This window comes from Tenrec ecaudatus, chromosome 17 (genome assembly GCF_050624435.1).
Source record: "Tenrec ecaudatus isolate mTenEca1 chromosome 17, mTenEca1.hap1, whole genome shotgun sequence".
NCBI classification, from domain to species: Eukaryota; Metazoa; Chordata; class Mammalia; order Afrosoricida; family Tenrecidae; genus Tenrec; species Tenrec ecaudatus.
This window is the reverse complement of record NC_134546.1, coordinates 34,816,836-34,836,450: the sequence shown is the minus strand read 5'-3', so window position 1 is coordinate 34,836,450 and position 19,615 is coordinate 34,816,836. Positions and strand designations below refer to the sequence as shown.

At 49.0% G+C, this 19,615-nt stretch overlaps 1 protein-coding gene and 1 pseudogene across 2 annotated transcripts in view; both read right to left on the bottom strand.

Moving 5' to 3' along the window:
- The window catches only part of MTA3 (metastasis associated 1 family member 3), a 182,127-nt gene that overhangs the window by 59,299 nt on the left and 103,213 nt on the right, over nucleotides 1–19,615 (bottom strand). For both annotated transcript variants that reach the window (XM_075535416.1, XM_075535417.1), the window contains exon 9: nucleotides 6,033–6,221. In XM_075535416.1, coding sequence (XP_075391531.1) covers nucleotides 6,033–6,221 — 189 coding nt within the window. The remainder of the gene's footprint in view (nucleotides 1–6,032; nucleotides 6,222–19,615) is intronic.
- On the bottom strand, nucleotides 1,862–5,983 carry LOC142430973 (zinc finger CCCH domain-containing protein 14 pseudogene; annotated as a pseudogene).

Sequence of the window (19,615 nt, the reverse complement as noted above, 5' to 3'; positions counted from 1 at the left end):
GCCCCGTAAATGAAAGAAGTCAGAAATAAGAGACTCCACGTTGTATGGCTCCACTCGTACAGAGTTCTGAAGGCAGAAAGGTAGAGTTACAGAGGGAGAACCGTTCGTGGTTGCCAGGGGCTACAGTCAGAAGGAAAGACGTGTGTGTGTGTGTGTGTGTGTGTGTGTGATGGAAGTGTGCTGTGTTTCCATGATGGTGGTGGTTACACAAGCACACGGTATGTCAAAACTCACAGAACTGTACACAAAAATGAGTGGGCTTTCCTGTGTGAAATGCAGGGAATTTACAGAATAAAGCCATCGCTAAGCACGGCCTATAAAAATGTTTCTATTTATTGGTTTTCTGCTCAACTCGTTATTTAAATACACAATTTCATAATAGAGAATCACGTAGGAAAAAAGAAAACTGGAGGCAGAAAATGAAAGATTGTTTGTAGTAGTGGAGTGGAATTGAACTTATAAAGTGACCTTCTAACACCTGTGCTTGTGTTCATGCCAAGCACAAGGTCGGGAGAAGGGCCCAGGCGTGACTGCTGCACATTCTCCCAGTTAAGTTCTACTAAATTAGAAAACTTTGTAACTCATGCAAAATATCTCTCCAGCAACACAGAACCCCACCAACATGGTCTGTCTGGCTGGCTTATAACAGGAAACCTTAATATTTTCCCTCCTGTTTTCAACTAGATCTATGTATTTCTTTACATGTGTGTGCATGTGCTGACACACACACACAGAAGTGTAGGGGACGCAGAGGGGGCAACGGAGGGACTAGTCGGTTCAAAACCACTCGCGATGATAGAGACTGCAAAAAACATGCCACTCTTCTGGGTGTTAGGCTCCTGACGCGCGATGCTACGGTGTTTTACACTGTGACCAAGTCCAGTGTGAAGGACAAATCCTGAAAGGACTGCGTCAACAGGAAGAGGCGACCGAGCCGAACGGCACTTCCCAGAATTCCTCGCATCTGGGATGATGCATGAATTTCAGTTGTGCTATTGCCACGTATACTCGTGCATAAACTGGATTTTCCAGACCTTTTTTAAATGCAGTTTTTGTGGTAAAGTTAAGTGCCTCGGCTGATATTCGGGTCGGCGTATACTCGCGTGTATACGGTATAACAGCCACCCTGGTAAGAGCGTTGGGGCTGGAGTGGCGGTGGGCACCCTGCCCGGAGGAGATGGGGCGAGATGGCAGCTTCCTGATTGAAGAGTCACGTTTTCACCGAGCGGGGATGGCTGCGGCCCTTAAGTTCTGAAGTATTACATTCAGAGTCGTTCTGGGTTTCTTTAGCCTCTTCTACTCTTATTGACTTCAGAAACTATTTACACAAGCGGAAGTGGAGTGGGAGCAACGCGAATACTATCAATCTCCAAGGACGTTGTGGAACCAGGAGCCTAACGGCAGTCCCTCCACCCACCCTGCTGTGGTTCCCCCCTCCTCACGGCCAAACGCCCCGCACTGCACTGAGCCCGCTGTGGGAAGTCACTGCCTGGACCAGCAATGCCAAGGGGTGCTGACCGTCTCCCACCTCAATGTGTGCTTTTGTTATTTACTTGGAACAAAAACACCCAGTGTTGAAACCATTGAACAGCTTACACACTTGACAAAGCAGACCCTTCGGATGGGCAATAACCGCTGTACTATGAAAGCAAAAATCTGACAAGTTCGGTAGAACATGTTTCATTTACTCTCAAAACCATCGTCTTCTGCCGGGTAGGACTTGGTGTCAATCACTGCTTTGAGGTCAAGACCATTTCAAAGGCATGGCGTGGTGGCCGAGTAACAGTGGGATGGTGAACCACACGGTCAGGTCTTGTGTACCGAGGGGTACACCCACATGACAGAGGGACACCCCGTTTTCTTACAAGCTGGAAAGTAACAGCAGAGCTGAGCACCAGCGTCGTAACTGGTGCTGTAACTGGCTTGGGGGCCGGGCTGGGAGTCTCCTACTCAGATGAGGCAAGGGGCAATCTGGCTTGGTACCATTGGGGTGAACAAATAAGCACCCGCCAGCAAACTTACACTTGGGGAAAGCTGAGCAAGGAGATGGGCTGGTGAGAGGCACACTCAGCCCCATTTTTACAAGCAGCCCAGAGCTTGCAGCGCTGCAGAAGTTTCTCCGGTTTCTGGGCCACACTCAGTTCACTCATCTCCACGTTTGAAAAGCTACGGTTTGGGTCCCCAAACTGCCTGCACATCGGCTGCAACTGCTGTGGGTAGAGGAGAGCTCCGAGTGCCTGATTTGAGGCCGCAGTTTGGTTTACTGGTTTCATTCCTTCAAACCACGTCTTCCTCTTGATCGGACATGTGTCCTGGGGGATGGGGACACCATCCAGCATCACGATCAGCTTGAGGCTTGCAGGTCTGTCTGGTCGCACAAGATCTTGGGGCTTCTGTATAAAGTGTCCTCAAAGTCCTGGAAGGGATTCTGCGGTCCTCATCCCAACTCCTGCTTGGGGGCCACGGCGATCTCCTCAGGCAGCTTTGGCTTCTTCCGAAGAAAGGCTCTCAGGTCTGCGTGGACCGTGGACTCCACGTGAGAGTAATCTTAGCGGCCTGCGGGGTCTGGCCATTACTGGATCAGTCTGCAGCGGGGAAAGCAATCATCAGGCCCTTGACTTTTTGCTACACTCTCCCCTTTCGTTTTCTCTTCCCTGGTCCAGGGACGTCTTCTGGGAGTCCGCTCTGGCCCTGGGCCCTCTGCTAGCAATTCTTGAGAAGTTGCAGGTGTCGGGGCAACCGGAAGTGTCCATTTTGGGGGGCCTGTAGAGGAGTTTGTTGTTTTGCTGACAAATTCTTGAGCTGTAGATGTAGCCTGCAAAGCCAGATCTTATTAGCTTGCTTGAAAGGTGGATGTGAAGGCGTCCTTTTGGGCTTGGCTGGCACTGCCACGCTGCTGGAGACACTTCCTGCGCAGGGGCTGTGGTCATCTCTCCTCCACCGCCTCTCCATTTGGATTCAATCTTTTTACTTTACTCATTGAACTCACCGCGGGCAACTTTTTCTTCCGAAATCTTCATCCTGGACACTCACTGATTCGGAGCTCTTCGGGAGGAAGGTGTCCTGAAGCTGCTGACGGCCAGCTGGTGTGGCAGATGGGTCTACCGGTTTGCTGAGGTTGATCTGCAGCCACTTGAAATGAGCACCACTAGCTGCATTTCCACTGGGAGGCGGCCGGTAGATTCCGATAGAAGGGCGAAGAGCCGGCGTGTGTCAGTGTCACGGTGGGGTTCTTCTGGGATAAGGGCTTCTCCGGCACAAAGTTGAGATCTTCATCAAAGAGGTCATCTGGTTCAGGCTTACTATCAATTCCATCTTCAGGGGGTGCCGCTCCCACAGGGGGTTCACTGTTGCCAATAGTCTGGCTGCAGCCCCATCAGCATATGTCTGGCTGTCTGGCATTAGTTTTCGGCTCCTTGAGCTGGTGGAAATGCTGGAATCTCTTTTTTCCGGCTCTGGAGCTAGAAACAGCCAGGGGTGGGGACCATGGCCTCGTGTCACTGCTCCTCCCCTCGGCTGAGGGCGTCCTTGCTCAGAGGCACGCTCCTGTCAAAGAAGTTTGATCGATGACTTCAGGCTAGAGGGTTCAGTAGTAACAGAGCGAAGTTCATCCCCAACACCATGAACACAACGGTGAGTCGAAGGATGTTGCTCCTTAGAAACAGGGACAGGTCCTGTGCCGTTTGGTCCTGACTTTTCCTGTGGACCAGCATCACCATAGTGTCACCAGGAAGTTCTTTGTCAATATGAGCTCCTAGTTCTGGCAATTTCCCCCTAATGGCACTCCGGATCTTGAGGCTGATCTCAGTACCGACCTCCCTGGCTCCGTGTGGTCTTCTCCATGGCTTCTCTCCCTTGACGGTCTAGTTCCCGTCCCGAGATTTCCATTAACACTTGTTCCTACCACTGACAGTAAGGCTTACATTGTCTTTTATTTGGGTGTGCACCTTTCAGTCTCTTGACCTTGGCTCTGAATCACTTCCTTGAAGCGAGGGCCACAGTACTTCCCTGTGGGCTGCCCGGGGCCTGGCGTGCAGCTGGGCGCTCAGAGCACGCGGACTGCGGTGAGCTTAGAATAGACAGCGAGCAGGCCACAGGAAGTGCCGTGAAAAGGCTTCCCTTTAGAGTCTCTCATCTGCTTCTCTGCCAAGCCTGCAGGTTTTGTTCTAGAGAGGAACTTTTCTTTTTCTTCCGTTTCTACTGAGTTAGGTGCGTACATTTTAGTAATAACTTCTACATCAATACTACTCCAATGTCATGACCATCTGACACTGAATGTCATTTGCCATTTTAAATTCTCAGCTGCACAATCTGCACATTCAAGTCGTGACACGCAGCAACCAGGAACACGCGGCTGTGCCCAAGAGCGCGTGGCAGTGGCCCGAGCAGCTTCCACCATGCCTGTGCCCTGGATTTCCTGCACCCAGCACACGCGAGTCAATCACGCTGCTTCAGAAGCAGTCCAGGAAGTATGTGGGAGCACGCAGGCATGGTTCCTGAAAAATCCTATCACTGTGAAGGAGGGGGAGTGCGGAGTGGGGGCCCAAAGTCCATCTGCAGCAACTGGACATCCCTCACAGCAGGGTCGCGGGGAGGAGACGAGCCGGTCAGGGTGCAGTGTAGCAGCAATGAAACATACAACTTTTCTTAAAGTGACCAGACGTCCCACTTTTGGCGGGACAGTCCCGATGTTTAACAATTTTTCCTGCGTCCCGCAGCATTTTTTAAGTCCCGATTTTTGGAAAGAATGCACAAGCTAGGGTATACGGTTTTCGGCTGCCAAGGATAAGAGTTTTATCAATGATGTCCCGCTTTACCAATGTTAAAATCTGGTCACCCTAGTTCCTGAATGATTCCCTCCTCCTCCCCCCTCCCACTATCATAATCCCAATTCTATTTTACAAATCCAGCCCAGAAGATGTACACTAGTACAGATAGAAACTGGAAACACAGGGAATCCAGGACAGATAATCCCTTCAGGACCAGTGGTGAGAGTGGCGATGCTGGGAGGGTGGAGGGAAGGTGGGTTGGAAAGGGGGAACCGATCTACATATAACCTCCTCCCCGGGGGACGGAACACAGAAAAGTGGGTGAAAGGAGGCGTCGGACAGTGTAAGACATGACAAAGTAATAATCATTTATAAATTCTCAAGGATTCATGAGGGAGAGGGGTGGGGAGGGAGGGTTAAAAATGAGCTGATACCAAGGGCTCAAGTAGAAAGCAAATGTTTTGAGAATGATGATGGCAACGAATGTACAAATGTGCTTGACACAATGGAAGTGTGTACGGATTGTGGTAAGAGTTGTACGAGCCCCCAATGAAATGATTTTTTAAAGGCATGGTTCCTACCCTTACCTCGAGCACTTGCAGAAATATCAGAGTCTGGTTTTGTGATATTGATAGAAAGATGAGTGCTATGCACAGGCGTTCCTGAACTTCCGAAACAGAAGGTTCCCCATTGCAAAGAGGTTGTAAGTCTCACTAAAGACACGTCCACACACGCAAAGACCTGAGGACGCAGGTGATGGGAAACAAGATCCCACTGGAATGTTAGTTTAACTAGAATGGTAGTTGAAATGTTAGAAAGACGCTGCCGACATCATTAAGAAGCGGTAAACACGGACAATTCCACGGCAAGTTCTCGTCCTCTGCTTGACGGAGGTCACTTCCATATTAAGGTCTGCACCAAGTCCAGGCTCAACAATTACTAGGAAAATCCTGAAGCTCAAAAGGAAAACGACAAGCCACTGTTACAAGGGTGGTCTCCATTTTTAAAATGCACAACCTGGGGGGCGAGAAGAGGGACGCCCAGACTGCCCCACGTGGAAAGGGGCCTCCTGACTGGGTCTCACTCTTCACGACTCTCCAGCACAAACATCAGTTTCTTCTCCAAGGAATGGCCCCACTCTATGTTCGGCAAATAAAGAGTACTAGGTCCAATAGGCTTGTTACATGACGACTTACCAGGGCTCTGTGGCACATAAAGCCCTTTCAACCCAATAGTTGACCGTGGTCACAGTCTTGTACTTACAAAGTCTTGACGGATGTCGTTGAAGTCTTTGCCGTATTTCTCCAGCGCTTCTTCAAACAAACTCGCTTCGGAGGCTGACCACTCTTCCATCTCATCTCTGCACAGCACCGGGCCTCCCAAGGGCACCAACACACTGATGGCACTGCTCAGGTCGTAGCTGTGTCTGTACAGTGTGTCCATCGCGTGAAACTGAAGCGGGCAAACAAGGGTGGAGAGAAGATCAGCCAGAAATACCACCTGGAGATATTCTCTCTCTCTCTCTCTCTCTCTCTCTCTCACACACACACACTCACACACACACACACACACACACACACACACACACACGATAGTCTAATGTAGGATTCACAATTAATACCCTTAGGCAGTACTAATTTTTTGACACAACAAAAGTCAAACAACTAAATGTTGAATAATTGCTTAAAATAAGTTTTTCGCTTGAAGCCACTGTTACAAGATAATGCCGTTTCTCTTAGTTGTTCTGAGAGAGGGAGTCAGGGTGACGTCCAGGTAGCGTTACCCGATGGGCCTTCCTGCTGTTGGACCAGAACATGAAGAGGAGGGGGAAGCAAGCTCGCAGAGAAAGCAAATGGAGGGACCTGGAGGGAGGAGGAGGTGTGGGAAGGGAGCGGTGAGCAAACAACGCCATAGGCAGGGGAACAACTAGGGAATTAAAAGCAACAACAAGGAGGATGTAGAGATCTTTGGGGAGTTGGAGCAACCGCAATCTAGCTGAGAGGTATTACTAAGAGGCAGAAGAGGTAAGGAGGAGGGTAAAAGGAAACAGAGGAAAGATCCAGGAAGCAAAGCTACGGACATAGGTATAAACATAGGTATACACTTATATATTAATCCATAAAGAATGGAGGTATTAGCCTATGTACATATATTTATATGGCAATACACTGAGGTGTGGATAGACGTTGGGGCTCTTCTCAAGCGCTCCCTCAACGCAAGAATACTTTGTTCTAAGAACATGGCATTCTGAGGTGCTCACCCTCCTAGCACGATCGCCGAAGCAAAATGGGTACACAAGTAAGTGTGGTGAAGAAAGCTGGTAGTCCCCAGCTATCAAAAGATACAGCGTCTGGGGGTCTTAAAGCAAGCAGCCATCTAGCAGAGTAGCAACCAGCCCACATGGAAGAAGCACACTAGCCTGTGCAATCATGAGGTGTCGATGAGATCAGGTATCAGGCATCAGAAATTCCAAAACAAACAAATATATTGTTGAGAATGAGGGGGGTTACAGTGGGACATCCCCTCACAGAAGGGTCCCAAGGAAGGGGTGAATCAACCAGGGCGCAGTATAGCACTGATGAAACACACAAGATTCCTCTGGTTCCTTGAGGCTTCCTCACCCCCCACTGCCATGACCCCAGTCCTGCCTTTCACTGCGGGCTAGAATGAAGCATGGGCCCAAGGTTCAGATAAGAGCTCACAACTTGGAATCCAGGTCAGATAAATCCCCCAGGGGCAGAAATGGGAGTAGTGTTCACCGGGAGGGGAAGGGGAAGATGGTAGGAAGAGGGGAAGAAGGGGAACCAAACACAATGACTGACACGCAACCACACGTGCACAAAAACCCCTAGGGGGACGAACAACAGAAACCGTGGGGGGAGAGAGACGGCGGTTGGTATAAAATATGAAAATAACAATAATTTATCAAGGGGTCATGAGGGAGGGAGAGGGGGTTGGAAGGGAAAAAAGCTGATACTAAGGGTTCAAATAGAAAGGAAATGTTTAGAAAATGATGATGGCAACACGTAAAAATATGCTTGATACGACTGATGTATGGCTTGCTATAAGAGCTGTAAGAACCCCCAATAAAATGACCTTTACAAGAAAAATATGAAATTTTCCATGAACTTTTTGACGCCCCCTTGTATAATAAAACGCAGCTGTTGTAAAGGTACCCTTCACATGGAGAGGCGCAGGGTCTGCGGGTATGAAACGGGAAACCCAGTGAGTTTCCCCACCTTTCTGCTTAAGAGTGCCCAGCCGACTCTGGTTGCCGTGCCAGGCCAGGCTGGCATCGCCCTCCTTCACCAGGAGCGAGGGAAGATAATATTCTCCGAGTTAAGAAAAGGGTGTGGGGGAATGGTAAACAGGAAGGAAAACCAAACCAAACCAAAAAACACCACAGCTGAGAAGGATGACAAAAGACAATAATGAAACCACAAACATGTGTCGAAATAACGCTGTTTCTGTCTCTAACGGAGATCTGGAGACCCAGGATGGCTTGTGGAACAGGGGCGCGGCTGTGGGATGGCAAGGGGTGTGGGGCAGTCTGAGAAGGGGCAGCGTGGGGCTTCCAAGCCCCTGTGGGAAAATTCCATCCTCTTCCAAATCCATTTTCCATTAACTTTTTGAAGCCCCTCCCTCCTCATAGATAGGCTTTTAGCACTATAGGGCGCTTTCTCCCACCTTAAGAAGTGAATAAACTAGGTTCCAATGTTTCTGAAACTTTTTTGAGGGGTATCGACCAGAGAGAAAAGGGTGACTTATAAGTGTGTGCAAGACACCCCGCTCTGCCTCTGTGCGCACGTGTGCGGGTGCAGTGTCGCTTTGGCTCTGCCCGAGAGCCTGCTCGGACTCTGAGTAAATTAAAGAGAGTCGATGGGAGAGCACCTTGCATGGAGAAGGCTGTGTTCGCCACTCAGATCCGGAGGACCCTGCTGAAGGGATGGTGTGATTATAAATGGCCATGGGAGGTTTTCTGATGCTCAAGGGGGGGTGGGGGTGGTTTTTGAGATGGAAAGGCTGAAAGTCGGTCTCTGCAACATCGGCTTATTCTAACCACAAGCTGCTGAGCCGCCATCTGCTCTTTCCTGCAACAGCTGTGTGAGCCAAAAACACTGGGAGAAGCGAAGGCCAGCGCGTCTCTTTCCAAAATTCCTACTGGCGCACAGAGAAGCAGAACCAAAACGGAAGTCAACGTGGAGTCACTCTTGCTCCTTTGGCAGGAATCCAGGGGAGGCAGAAAGTTTCCTACAGATACAAGAGTGTAAAATAAACGCCAATATCAACCAACACCTATCGAAGAAAAAAAATCAGAGTAGTATGCATTGTGTGTGTGTGTGTACATATAAACATATATACTGTGACAGAGCTAAATGCTTTGGGAGCACAGAAAGCCATGTTCAGATACGGCAACTAACCCCTAACAAGGTGACATCTCACTGAAATCACTGAACTCCACAGAACAGCAGCAAACCGGACTTTCATGGTCAAGGTTCAACTTAGTCATCCCTGCGCACCTGTGGGCGTGTCTTCTCCCCTTCTGCAGCAAGGGCGGCACCAACAGTAGTGTCTTATCTGAGGCTCCGCTTTGGCTTCTGCAAATTCAGAGTCCACGGACCTCCACGTGTCGGGCTAACCTTCTTTCTATAGCTGACTCCCTGGCTCAGCTGTAGTGGACACTGACTTTTAGATGACCGCAGGAAAAAAATAACCAATGCTTCCGGGTAACGGGTCTATGAAAACGAAAAGGCATTTTGATGTGTTTCAGGATCCTTCCAATTAAAGGGGGACACAAAAGGCTTGTGCTCAACCACGAACTGAAAGGGCGCCAGTGCAAACCCACCCAGCCGCACCGCGGAAGAAAGGCCTGCCGCCCACACGCTTCTGTAAGGCCAAGAGGTAAAAGCCTCGCAGCCTGGCACTTATTCCCCAGATCAATGAAAAGTATGGTCCTGACCGCTATGGGCAATCATCCAGTTAAGGCATGTGTACCGTGGAATTCACTAGAAAACAATCCATTTGAAGCCAGCAGCCAACTTCACAAGGGAAACCAGAGAACCCAATTCTTTTAAAGCCTATCATGACCCTATCTCTCTGACACACACAGGAACCTTTGCCCATTCCCCTTACCTAATAAAAAGCTTTAAGGTAAAACATGGAGTAAAGAGCGTCCAAAGCTGAAGTAACTATCCACTAAAGACTCAAGAAAAAAGCTAAGAAAAGACATGAGACTTAGACGGAAAATCAATGACTGGTGGTTTGTGTACCAGTTGCTTGTTGTTGGTTCCAGCCCCCAGTGACCTCGTGTAAAACAGAAGGAAACATTGCCCGGTCCTGGCTCCATGCTCGCAACCGTCCCTGTGGTTGAACCCATTGTTGCAGCCACGGTGTCAGTCTGTCCCCTGGAGGGCCTTTGTCTGTGTCACTGCCCCTCCACTTTACCAAACACGGTGTCCTTCTCTGGGGACTCATCTCTCCGGACGATGTGTATGTAAGTATGTAAGACGAGGTTTCCATCACCCTGGCCTCAAGGCGCACCCTGGCCGGACTTCTTCCAAGACAGATCATCAGTTGGTCCTGTTGGCAGTCCGTGGTACTTCGTCTTCTCCAGCACCACCATTCAAACGCGTCAGTCGTTCTTCAGTCTTCTTTATTCAATGCCCAACTTTCACAGGCATTTGAGGCGACTGAAAATACCATGGCTTGGGGGAGGCACGCCTTAGTCCTCAAAGTAACAATCCCTGCTTCTCAGGATCCTAAAGAGGTCTCGTGCAGCAGACTTACTAATGCAACATGCCTTTCGACCTTTTGACAACTGCTTCCGTGAGCACTGATTGTGTATCTAAGCAAGACGAAAATCTTCGACAACTTCAACCTTTTCTCCATTTACCATGATGTTACAAGGTGGTCTAGTTGGAAGGGTTTTGGTTTTCTTTGCATGGAATTGTGATCCATACTGAAGGCTGCGGTCCTTGATCTTCATCAGCAGGTGCTTCAAGCCCTCCCCGCTTTCAGCAAGCAAGGTTGTGTCATCTGCATATTGCAGGTTGTTAATGTCTTCCTCCAATCCGGATGCCACATTCTTCATACAAGCCAGCTGCTCTGATTTTTTTTTTGTTGCTCCGGGCACAAATGGAGTAAGGATGGCGAGAGGGCACAGTCCTGCTACGTGCTGTTCCTGAGTTTAAACCATGCCATGTCACCTTGATCCATCCCCACAACTGCCTCTTAAATCACGTGCAGTTTCTCGTGGGCACAATGAAGTGTTCTGGACTTCCCATTCTTCTCAAGGCTCTCCATAGTTTCTTGTGGTCCACATAGCTGAATGCCCTGGCATAATTAATAAAACACAAGGAAACATCTCTCATGTACTCTCTGCTCTGAGCCAATACCCTTCTGACACCAGCAATGATGTCCCTTGTTCCATGTCCTCTTCTGAATCCAACTTGAATTTTTGGCAGCTTTTTGTCAATGTCCTGTTGAAACCCTTCGTTGGATGATCTTTAACAAGATTTTACTTGCATGTGATATCAATGATTATTTGTTATGCAATTCAAGCATTCCGTTAGGTCACCTTTGCTGGAAATAGGCACAAATAAGGGATATCTTCCAGTCAGTTGGCCACAGAGCTGTCTTCCAAATTTCCTCAAAGAAAAAGATGTACAACTCAAAGAAGACATGAAAGGACTAGATGATTCCATTGATAAGAAATCTGAGAAAAGGAAAAACTAATGGATACTCAGCCAAGTTAGAATAACACTGACCTCAGCAGGGGCTCCTTGCAGGCAAGAAAACAAAAGGACCATTTTGGGGTGGTGGGAATGCTCCCTATCTGGCCTGGCCGCTGGTTGCATAGAAGCACACATATGTAAACTGTGTACGCTGTGCTCACGGGCTGACTTCATGTGTATCTCACCTCAACATAAGACAGAATGAACAAATCGATCATTGAAAAGGAAGTCCTTCCTCCGGGTAAACCAGTGTATTTTCTCAACAGACAGAAATGCACGGGGGCCTGGTAGTGCAGTGGGCTGCTGACCGCAGAGCCAGCAGTTCAAATTCACTGGTCACTCCGTGGGAGAAAGATGAGGCTTTCTATTTCTGTAAAGTTTTACTCTGCCCTGTGGGTTTGCTATGAATCAGAATCGACTCTACAGAAGAGAGATTTTTTTTTTCTGACAGATACACAATGCATGATCTATTCAAATCTAAAACTTAAAACTGCTAAGAACCCAGCACAAGCTGTTCTCTCTGCCAAACAGTGGTGCGAGTGTTGTCACATTTCAACTCATTCATAACAGATGGAGATGACAAACACAAGTATTTTAGGACAAAGACTGACAGGGAAATCTTGGCAGCGGGACTTCATCCTTTGTTCACCAAGCAGGAGGACACCAGGTAGGTAATTGCTCAGCAAATACTCCCTCCCTCCCCCAGGCCTCCAAAAGAGGCGTCTCCTCCTGAAGCTATGAATGGAAAGCTGGGCCACATGACTTGGTTAGCCAATAGGACCTCAAGAACAGAAGAGAGGGCCTCTGTCACTGGGCTTGGCCTCTTGAGCTTGGCCCACTCTGGTCCACACAGGATGAGAAACACACGGAGCAACCTGGATCCAGCCTGTCCGTGGGTCAGCTGAGTCTACTGCAGCAGACTCCCAGGCAACACCACAGGCAGGTGTGAGACATGACCGTGTGCTGCTGTGAGCCACTGCAATGTAAGGGAAGGATAATGTGTGTTGTGCAGAAAGACATGCTCCCCGCAGACAGCCTGCAGTGACTGGGGTCCTCGGAGGAAAACCTCACTGCCCAAGGCATGGCCCCTTCCCGGGGTGCAGTCCCAGCTCTTGGGGACGGGGGTGTCAGGTGAGGCCTTCATCAGGCTACCCAGGCTCTTCTGTCCACCCTGCCGCCCGCCCTCCCTGCGATCCTGTAGGCGTTACTCCCGAGATTACCCTAGGTACTCGAGGATAAGCCAACCAGAACTTCAGCCAAGGCACCTAATTTTACCAATTTTACCAAATTTTAAACTGCATTAAAAAATGTGCTGAAAAACTCGGCTTAGACACGAGCATATATGGTATACTTGTTTTTTTCCCAAGTAGAAGGTGAATATAAACACCGTTTATATTCTATCACGCTATGATCAAGTCAGAACGTTTTATCCATGAAAGTGTCCCATTCGCTCCCAATTTGTTCTTCGAAGCACAGTGCCAGGAAACAAAATCGCTCGTCCATCTTCCAATGCAGGGCCCTGGTGGTACGGTGGTCACTGCGGGGCTGCGGCCCACCGGCTTCCCGCAAACAGTGCCGGTCTTGGAAACCCAGAGGGGGTCGCTGAGTCAGCATGGCTCGATGGCAGTGAGGTTGGTTTTAGGGTCTGGATTTTGAAGATCTCCCCATTTGGCTGTCTGGGCACCCCGTCTCGTTGTCACAAGCCACCCTGAGCCATGTTCCCGCGTGCGGATGAGAGTCACAGGAAGGCCCTGGGGGGCCCGTCCCAGCTGTCCTGGCTGTGGCTGCAGGCGTGTTCCCAGGGTAAGGGCCCTGGGGATCAGTGGCGCTGGAGAAGCCCACAGAATTGCAGAGAAAGGCAGCAGGAGGATTAGAGGAAGGACGGGAAAGCAGAACACTACCTCTAAGGGAGGCACACTGTCAAGGAGAGCAGGCGTAGTGTCCGTGGGAGCCGGGCACAGTCTGAAGACAAGCGGGGTCTGGTGGGTGGTATCTTTTCCCTTCAAGAGTCGCTGGTCACACGGTGCCGCCAGAGCCAATTGTGCAGCTGCCCTTGCAGCCTATGGCCTGCGCAGAACCTCACATGGGTCCAGACACGGCCCCTCCGTGGTCCCAGAACGCTCATGCCCAGGACATGCTAACATGGCGCCATCTGCCGGGGCACCCGTACCCTGCGTCCCCACAACTCAGGCAGACAACTTCCGCGTGGCACACAGCTCCTCAGAGTGCGCTTTCATTTGAACACACAGTCGATTAAAAACAGAGACCCTGAGGGACAGAAAGGGCAAACTGAGAAAAGTCACCCTAAATTCACCACGCATTCCAGGAAGAAAGAATGTGCTACTTGTGCAATCTCTGAAGAGAAAAGGGCTAGAAATATTCAATAATTAATGCAAAACATGAAATCTTGAGATTCCAGAATAAAGGGAAAATAGTAGCCATATGATATTCATCATAATATTCAAACTGCTAAAGGCGGGGGCGCTGCGGGGAAGGGAGGACTCAATCTTAAGAGCAGCTAGTGTGAAAACAAAAAGTACAAAACAAAGACAAATTGAACAGGCCACAAACTTTCCAGGAACTAAAACCAAACCCTTAAGACAGAGTAGGGACCTCCCCATAAGGAGCTCTAGTGGCTCCGTGGGTACAAGTTGGGCTCCAAGCCACAAGGTCAGCAGTTCAAAAGTACAAGCTGCTCCACAGGAGAAAGATGGGGCTTTCCACTCCGGTAAAGTTCAGTCTCGGGAACTCACTGGAGCAGGTCTACCCTGCCCTATGGGGCATGAGTCTGCAATGAGTCCATAGCAGCGGGTGTGGTTTTGGGGGTCAGTTTTTTGGTTTGGTTGGTTTTTGAGGGGGCTCCCCAGAGGGTTTTCCAAGACTGTGATTTTTTAAAAATTTATTTGCCCCCCTCCCCCCCAAGACTGTGATCTTGATGGACGCTGGCTACTACCTCTGTCTCCCAGACAGCAGGTGTTAGCTGCCCGGCACGGAACCCATTGCGCCAAGAGCCCCTAAACTGTCTGCTTAAAGGATCCTTAATTTGGATTAGGTTAATAATGGGTTTGGTATTTTTTAAAGGAAGGAAAGAAGAAAAAAGCTCCCAGATTAAGTTAGCTGTTTAATGTAATTGTTTTAAAAAAAAAAGTGTCCCCGCCCCTAGCCAGTCCTGGGGCTTTGGGGGCTCGGCTCAAGAGGAGTCCCTCTGGGACATGGGGGTACAGTGATTGGTGTGACCCTTTGCTGGGCATGCCTACACAGTAGGGTATGCTGGGCCCCTCTAGGGTTTCCCGTATGGGCTCCAATACATTTCTTCCCTTTTGTTTAGAAAAAAAAAATGCAGCTTATAAAACAGACACTTTGAAAAGGCAGAACATTAGCCTGGCCACTGCAGCAATATTAGGTAAAAAAAGAAAGTTACTGAATACATGCATAACCATTATCAAAAAATTTGTTTTTTACCTATCGCTCATTTCGATTTCAGCTTGCAGTGTGGAAGTCCAGAGTCTCTGTGCAGGGAGGATCAAACACTTTCTTTCCCAGGAGACCGGCGCTCCAGGACCGCTGGTTCATCATGTTATGGAAAACTACGCTTAATAAAATGCCGCTATTTTCTGAAGTGTAATTATGCATTTGATGATTAGCCAACTGTATTCTCATTAACCTAACTATTTCAGATGGAAGGAGAGGACAGTGCGAGGGCTAATCAAATCTCTCCTTTGGAACAATTGGCTGCACGGTTAAGCAAATGACTGTTGGGGCAATTTGCAAACAGTGACAGGGGAGGGCTAGAACCCCCCCCCCCTCAGAGAGCAGGTTCTGGTGACTCAAGGAGACTGGAATTCAAGCACACGCTACTCTCCAGTGATGACAAACTGTCCGCACAGTGGCGAAGATGAATTACTATGCTAACACATTGGAATGGAAACGAGAAGCTGTGGTCCAGAAAGGGACATTGCTAATTTATTCACTGCCAGGTACTTGGGGAGCACCTACCTAGTTCGCATGCCAAGCCAGCACCCCCAAGGGCTGAAGTCTCACTGATGCTGAACAACAAACGAGAGTACTAGACTAGAGGGCGGCAGCGAGTCAACCATCACAAAGGGCTGTTTCCTTATAGACACCAAGTAGTTTCTAAATGTCTGAACGCAGGTTTTCTACATGCGCACATCCCAAAGTAACCAGAACGAGACGGAAGGAGAAGCCAAGATTTGAGAGGAGAATGGCTCCCGAGGCGGGTTGTGAGAGAACCACCAGGCAGAGGGAGCTGATGCGTTCCAGGCCTGTGGCTAGAGTCCAAGGACAGCAAAACTCAGAGTCTGGGGGACCACTGCAAGGTTCTGGGGTTTCACCTGAAATGCGATCAAAAGCTACTAAATGGGCACCTTGTTGTAGTGCCCGGCCGCCACACTGGCCCCAGAGCACTGTAACCCCTACGGGGCTCAGTGGCTGATTCTCCAAAGCGGGTTAACAGAACTTTCCTCCTAGTCCATCTTACGCTAGGAGATAGTGGTGAAACTTGTCCGGTATCACAGCAAAAAGCGCCACGTCTCCTGTCTAAACTAAGAACAAAACCAAACCAGAAAGACCCCACTCAATGCCATCGAATTAAGTCCAACTCCCTGCGCCCTTGAAGGGCAGACGGGAAGTGCCCCTGTGGGTTTCCCTGTCTATTAACTCTTTCTGGAAGTAGGTCTCAGCTTTCTCCTGCAGACAGGCTGATGGTTTCCGATGGCCCACCTTGCCCTTAAGCAGCACAGGCCGCAACCACTAGGCCACCGGGATCTTGGTCTCCTGCATGGAAGTCCAGAATTCTACAACTGAACCACCAGTGCCGCTGAAAGAGTGAAAACCGGGAAACGGCACAAGCAGGAGCTGCATTGCTAGTAGATACAGTACAGCAAGGGTGTCAAACTGGCAGCCCGCGGGCCACATGCGGCCCCCAAGGCAATTGTTTGTGGCCTGTGACGCTCTGAAATAAAATGAAAATAGAAAATTGCTATGAAGAAAATAGCGCTTAGAGGAGATGGAGGCAATACCGTCCACACAGTTCCCTTGTTAACTACGGAAGCCAAGTGTACACGTGGCCCAGTGCCTTTCCTGGGGCCTGTGCACGTGGATAATGCACTGGCTCAGTCTTGGCGACGTTCGGAAGCGATATGCTGCCACTCTCAGTGTCACGTAACGTGCACAGAGCCCAAGAGGGAAAAGGTTAAACAGAGCACTCTGGGTGGTGCTGTGGTGACTCGCACCTGGCGGCAGCGCTAGTTACATTTTTAGAGGGAAGCCATTACGCCTGTGCATCACGTCTCTCAGCTGTCCCACAGTTTGTGTGTGTATTAGCTACTTTGTTATATTTCCGCTCACAACATAAGAGGTAAGTGAAAACTAGTAGGGGGAAAGCGCTGGCAAGTTTCAGGTAAAAAGAATAATTTCAGTTTTATAAATACATTAAATAAATGTTTAAATAAAAGCAATTATAGTGTTTTAATGATCCTATCCATATTCCTGAATCCTCCTCGCTTCAAAATATAAATGTAACCAAATGTGCGAATGTGATGTGGCCCGCGTGAATCTTGCCTGTTGTACCAAATGGCCTGCGGTATAGAAATCAAAGAGGTTCTGGGAAGTCATTTCCTCCCAAAGTAGCCTGATCTTTCTCAGAAGCAGACTCTGCCTTAGAAACCGCTCCCACTAATTCAATGTAGCTGCTTTCGTCAGTGACTCCATTGTTCTGTACCTGAGGCTCTTCAACATTGAAACAGTCTATCCAAGACGGTTCCCAAGACCCCAAACAACACGCCTAGGTTAGGTCTGAGTCCAAGCCAAAGCGAGTCAATGGCCATACAATTACCCACTTCTCAGGGGCTCAGCAGCAGCTCCTGGTGACACGCAACACGGATTCCTCGGTCCTCGAGGAGCGGACCTTGTCCTGGCCACAACTGTCAAGAGGGTAGTTGACAGGCCCGCCCACCAACTTCGACTCACTAGCCATGCCGTGTCTTTCTTTGTTCAAAGGGATTTATTTACTCCGGGGTCCTGGGGTGGAGGGTGGGAGGGCTGTAAATGCAGTGGACAGACTTTTTCCCCCCTATGGGTCACTGTCCAATGTAAACTTTATCTGTTGGTGAAATCTACAAAAAACCCTGGTAGCGACGATTTAAACAATCACACATCTCACTGATCTCAAACTACCACAGTTGGAAACTCAGAGATCTCGTGACAGAGCCAGTTAGAATCAGCACAGCAGGCAGCTGCAGTGCTTGCTCCCAAAATACGATTGGGCACTTGGCAACTGGCACCCCGTCCTGGGTCAGCAGGCTCTGGAGTCGGGATGCTGCAGACCTGCTGTGATCCTCCCAGGAGTGCCAAGTCTCCCGGGCAGAGCTGGCAGTTCTCTTTATTCAGATTTGAGGTCTGGCCACCTCCTGGAGGAAGCGGCCAAGCTGGTAGACAGGGATTTGCAAACACTTAGGGAGAAAAGCAGGACCTGGCCTTCCGAGTTCCACTAGAAGGTGGGTCACTCGATGGCACACACAATCTGCTACACGTTCTTATCACAGTGGAAAGCATTGTGATAAACTCCTACGACCAACATCATCATAATCCATGTTTGGCACGCATCCCACTCCTTTTTTATAGACACGCCTCAGGTCCTTCGGTTGTAACAACCCAGTGGAAGTGGTGGAAACCCGGATTCAGGGGTGCAGGTCCTGGCGCCTGAAACAACAGTGGACACGGATTTCTCCCACCTTCACAACTTCTTAATGACGTCACAGTGCACCATGGAAACTACTTAGCAGCTCAACTGAGAACAGCAGAGTGTCCAGGGGAACGCAAACCCAGACCGTGAGAGCAGAGGAGGAGGCTCTGAAACACAGCAGAGTGGATGTTCACACCGTCAGTTCACAGAGGCAAAACCAATGATACTGAAATGAAATCCAAGCTGTTCTAATGGGAATGATGCAGCAGGATGGGTATGGGGACGACCTAGCGGTCAAGAACAGATTCAGGCAAAGAATGTACGGATGTGCTTTATACAATTGATTTTTGTATGTGTATGGATTGTGATGAGCTGTATGAGCCCTAATAAAATGTTTTTAAAAAAGGGACAGATTCAAACCCTGTCCCTGAGACCATCCGACCATAAGGGACAAATCACAACTACCTTGGCCCTATCCCCCACCCCCCAGCCCCCAGCTGTGGTCAGGTTAAAAATAAAACCATATTAAGTATAAATAAATTTAGCCATATTTCATCTATTCATTACAGACTCTATAAGAATAATATTGAATAAAGTATATATTATATAATGTCATCACATATATTATACAATGACATACCAGTGACCTGCAGAATCCAAAACAATGAACAGAGCTCGCAGAGATGAAACTGAGGAGGGTGTGATCATGAGGTGGCAATGGGATCAGGTATCACAGACCCAGAACCAAAAAGTCATGTAATGTGATGATGGGGAGTGTAGAGTGGAGACCCAAAGTGGAGACAATTGGACATCCCCTTACAGAAGGGTCACAAGGAAGAGATGAGCCAGTCAGGGTGCAGTATAGCACCAATGAAACATGCAATTTTCCTCTGGTTCTTTAATGCTTCTTCCTCACCCCACTATCACGATTCCGATTCTACCTTACAAATCTGGTTAAACCAGAACATGTACACGGGCACAGATAAGAGCTGGAAACAGGGAATCCAGGGCAGATAAACCCCTCAGGACCAATAATGAGTAGCGATACCAGGAGGGGAAGGGCAAGGGGAAGGTGGGGGAGAAAAGGGGAACTGATCATAATGATCTGCATATAACCCCCTCCCTGGGGGCTTGACAACAGAAGAGTGGGTGAAGGGAGACAATAGACAGTGTAAGACATGAAAAATAATAATAATTTATAAATTGTTGGGGGCTCGTGGGGGAGGTAGTGTGGAGAAGGGAAGGGAAGAGGGTGAGGAGCTGACACCAGGGGCTCAAGTGGAAAGAGAATGTTCAGAGAGTGATGATGGCAACAAACGTATAAATGTGCTTGACACAATGGATGGATTGTGATAAGAGATGTAAGAGCCCCCACAAAAAATGATTTTAAAAAAAAGCAAGAAAGCCCT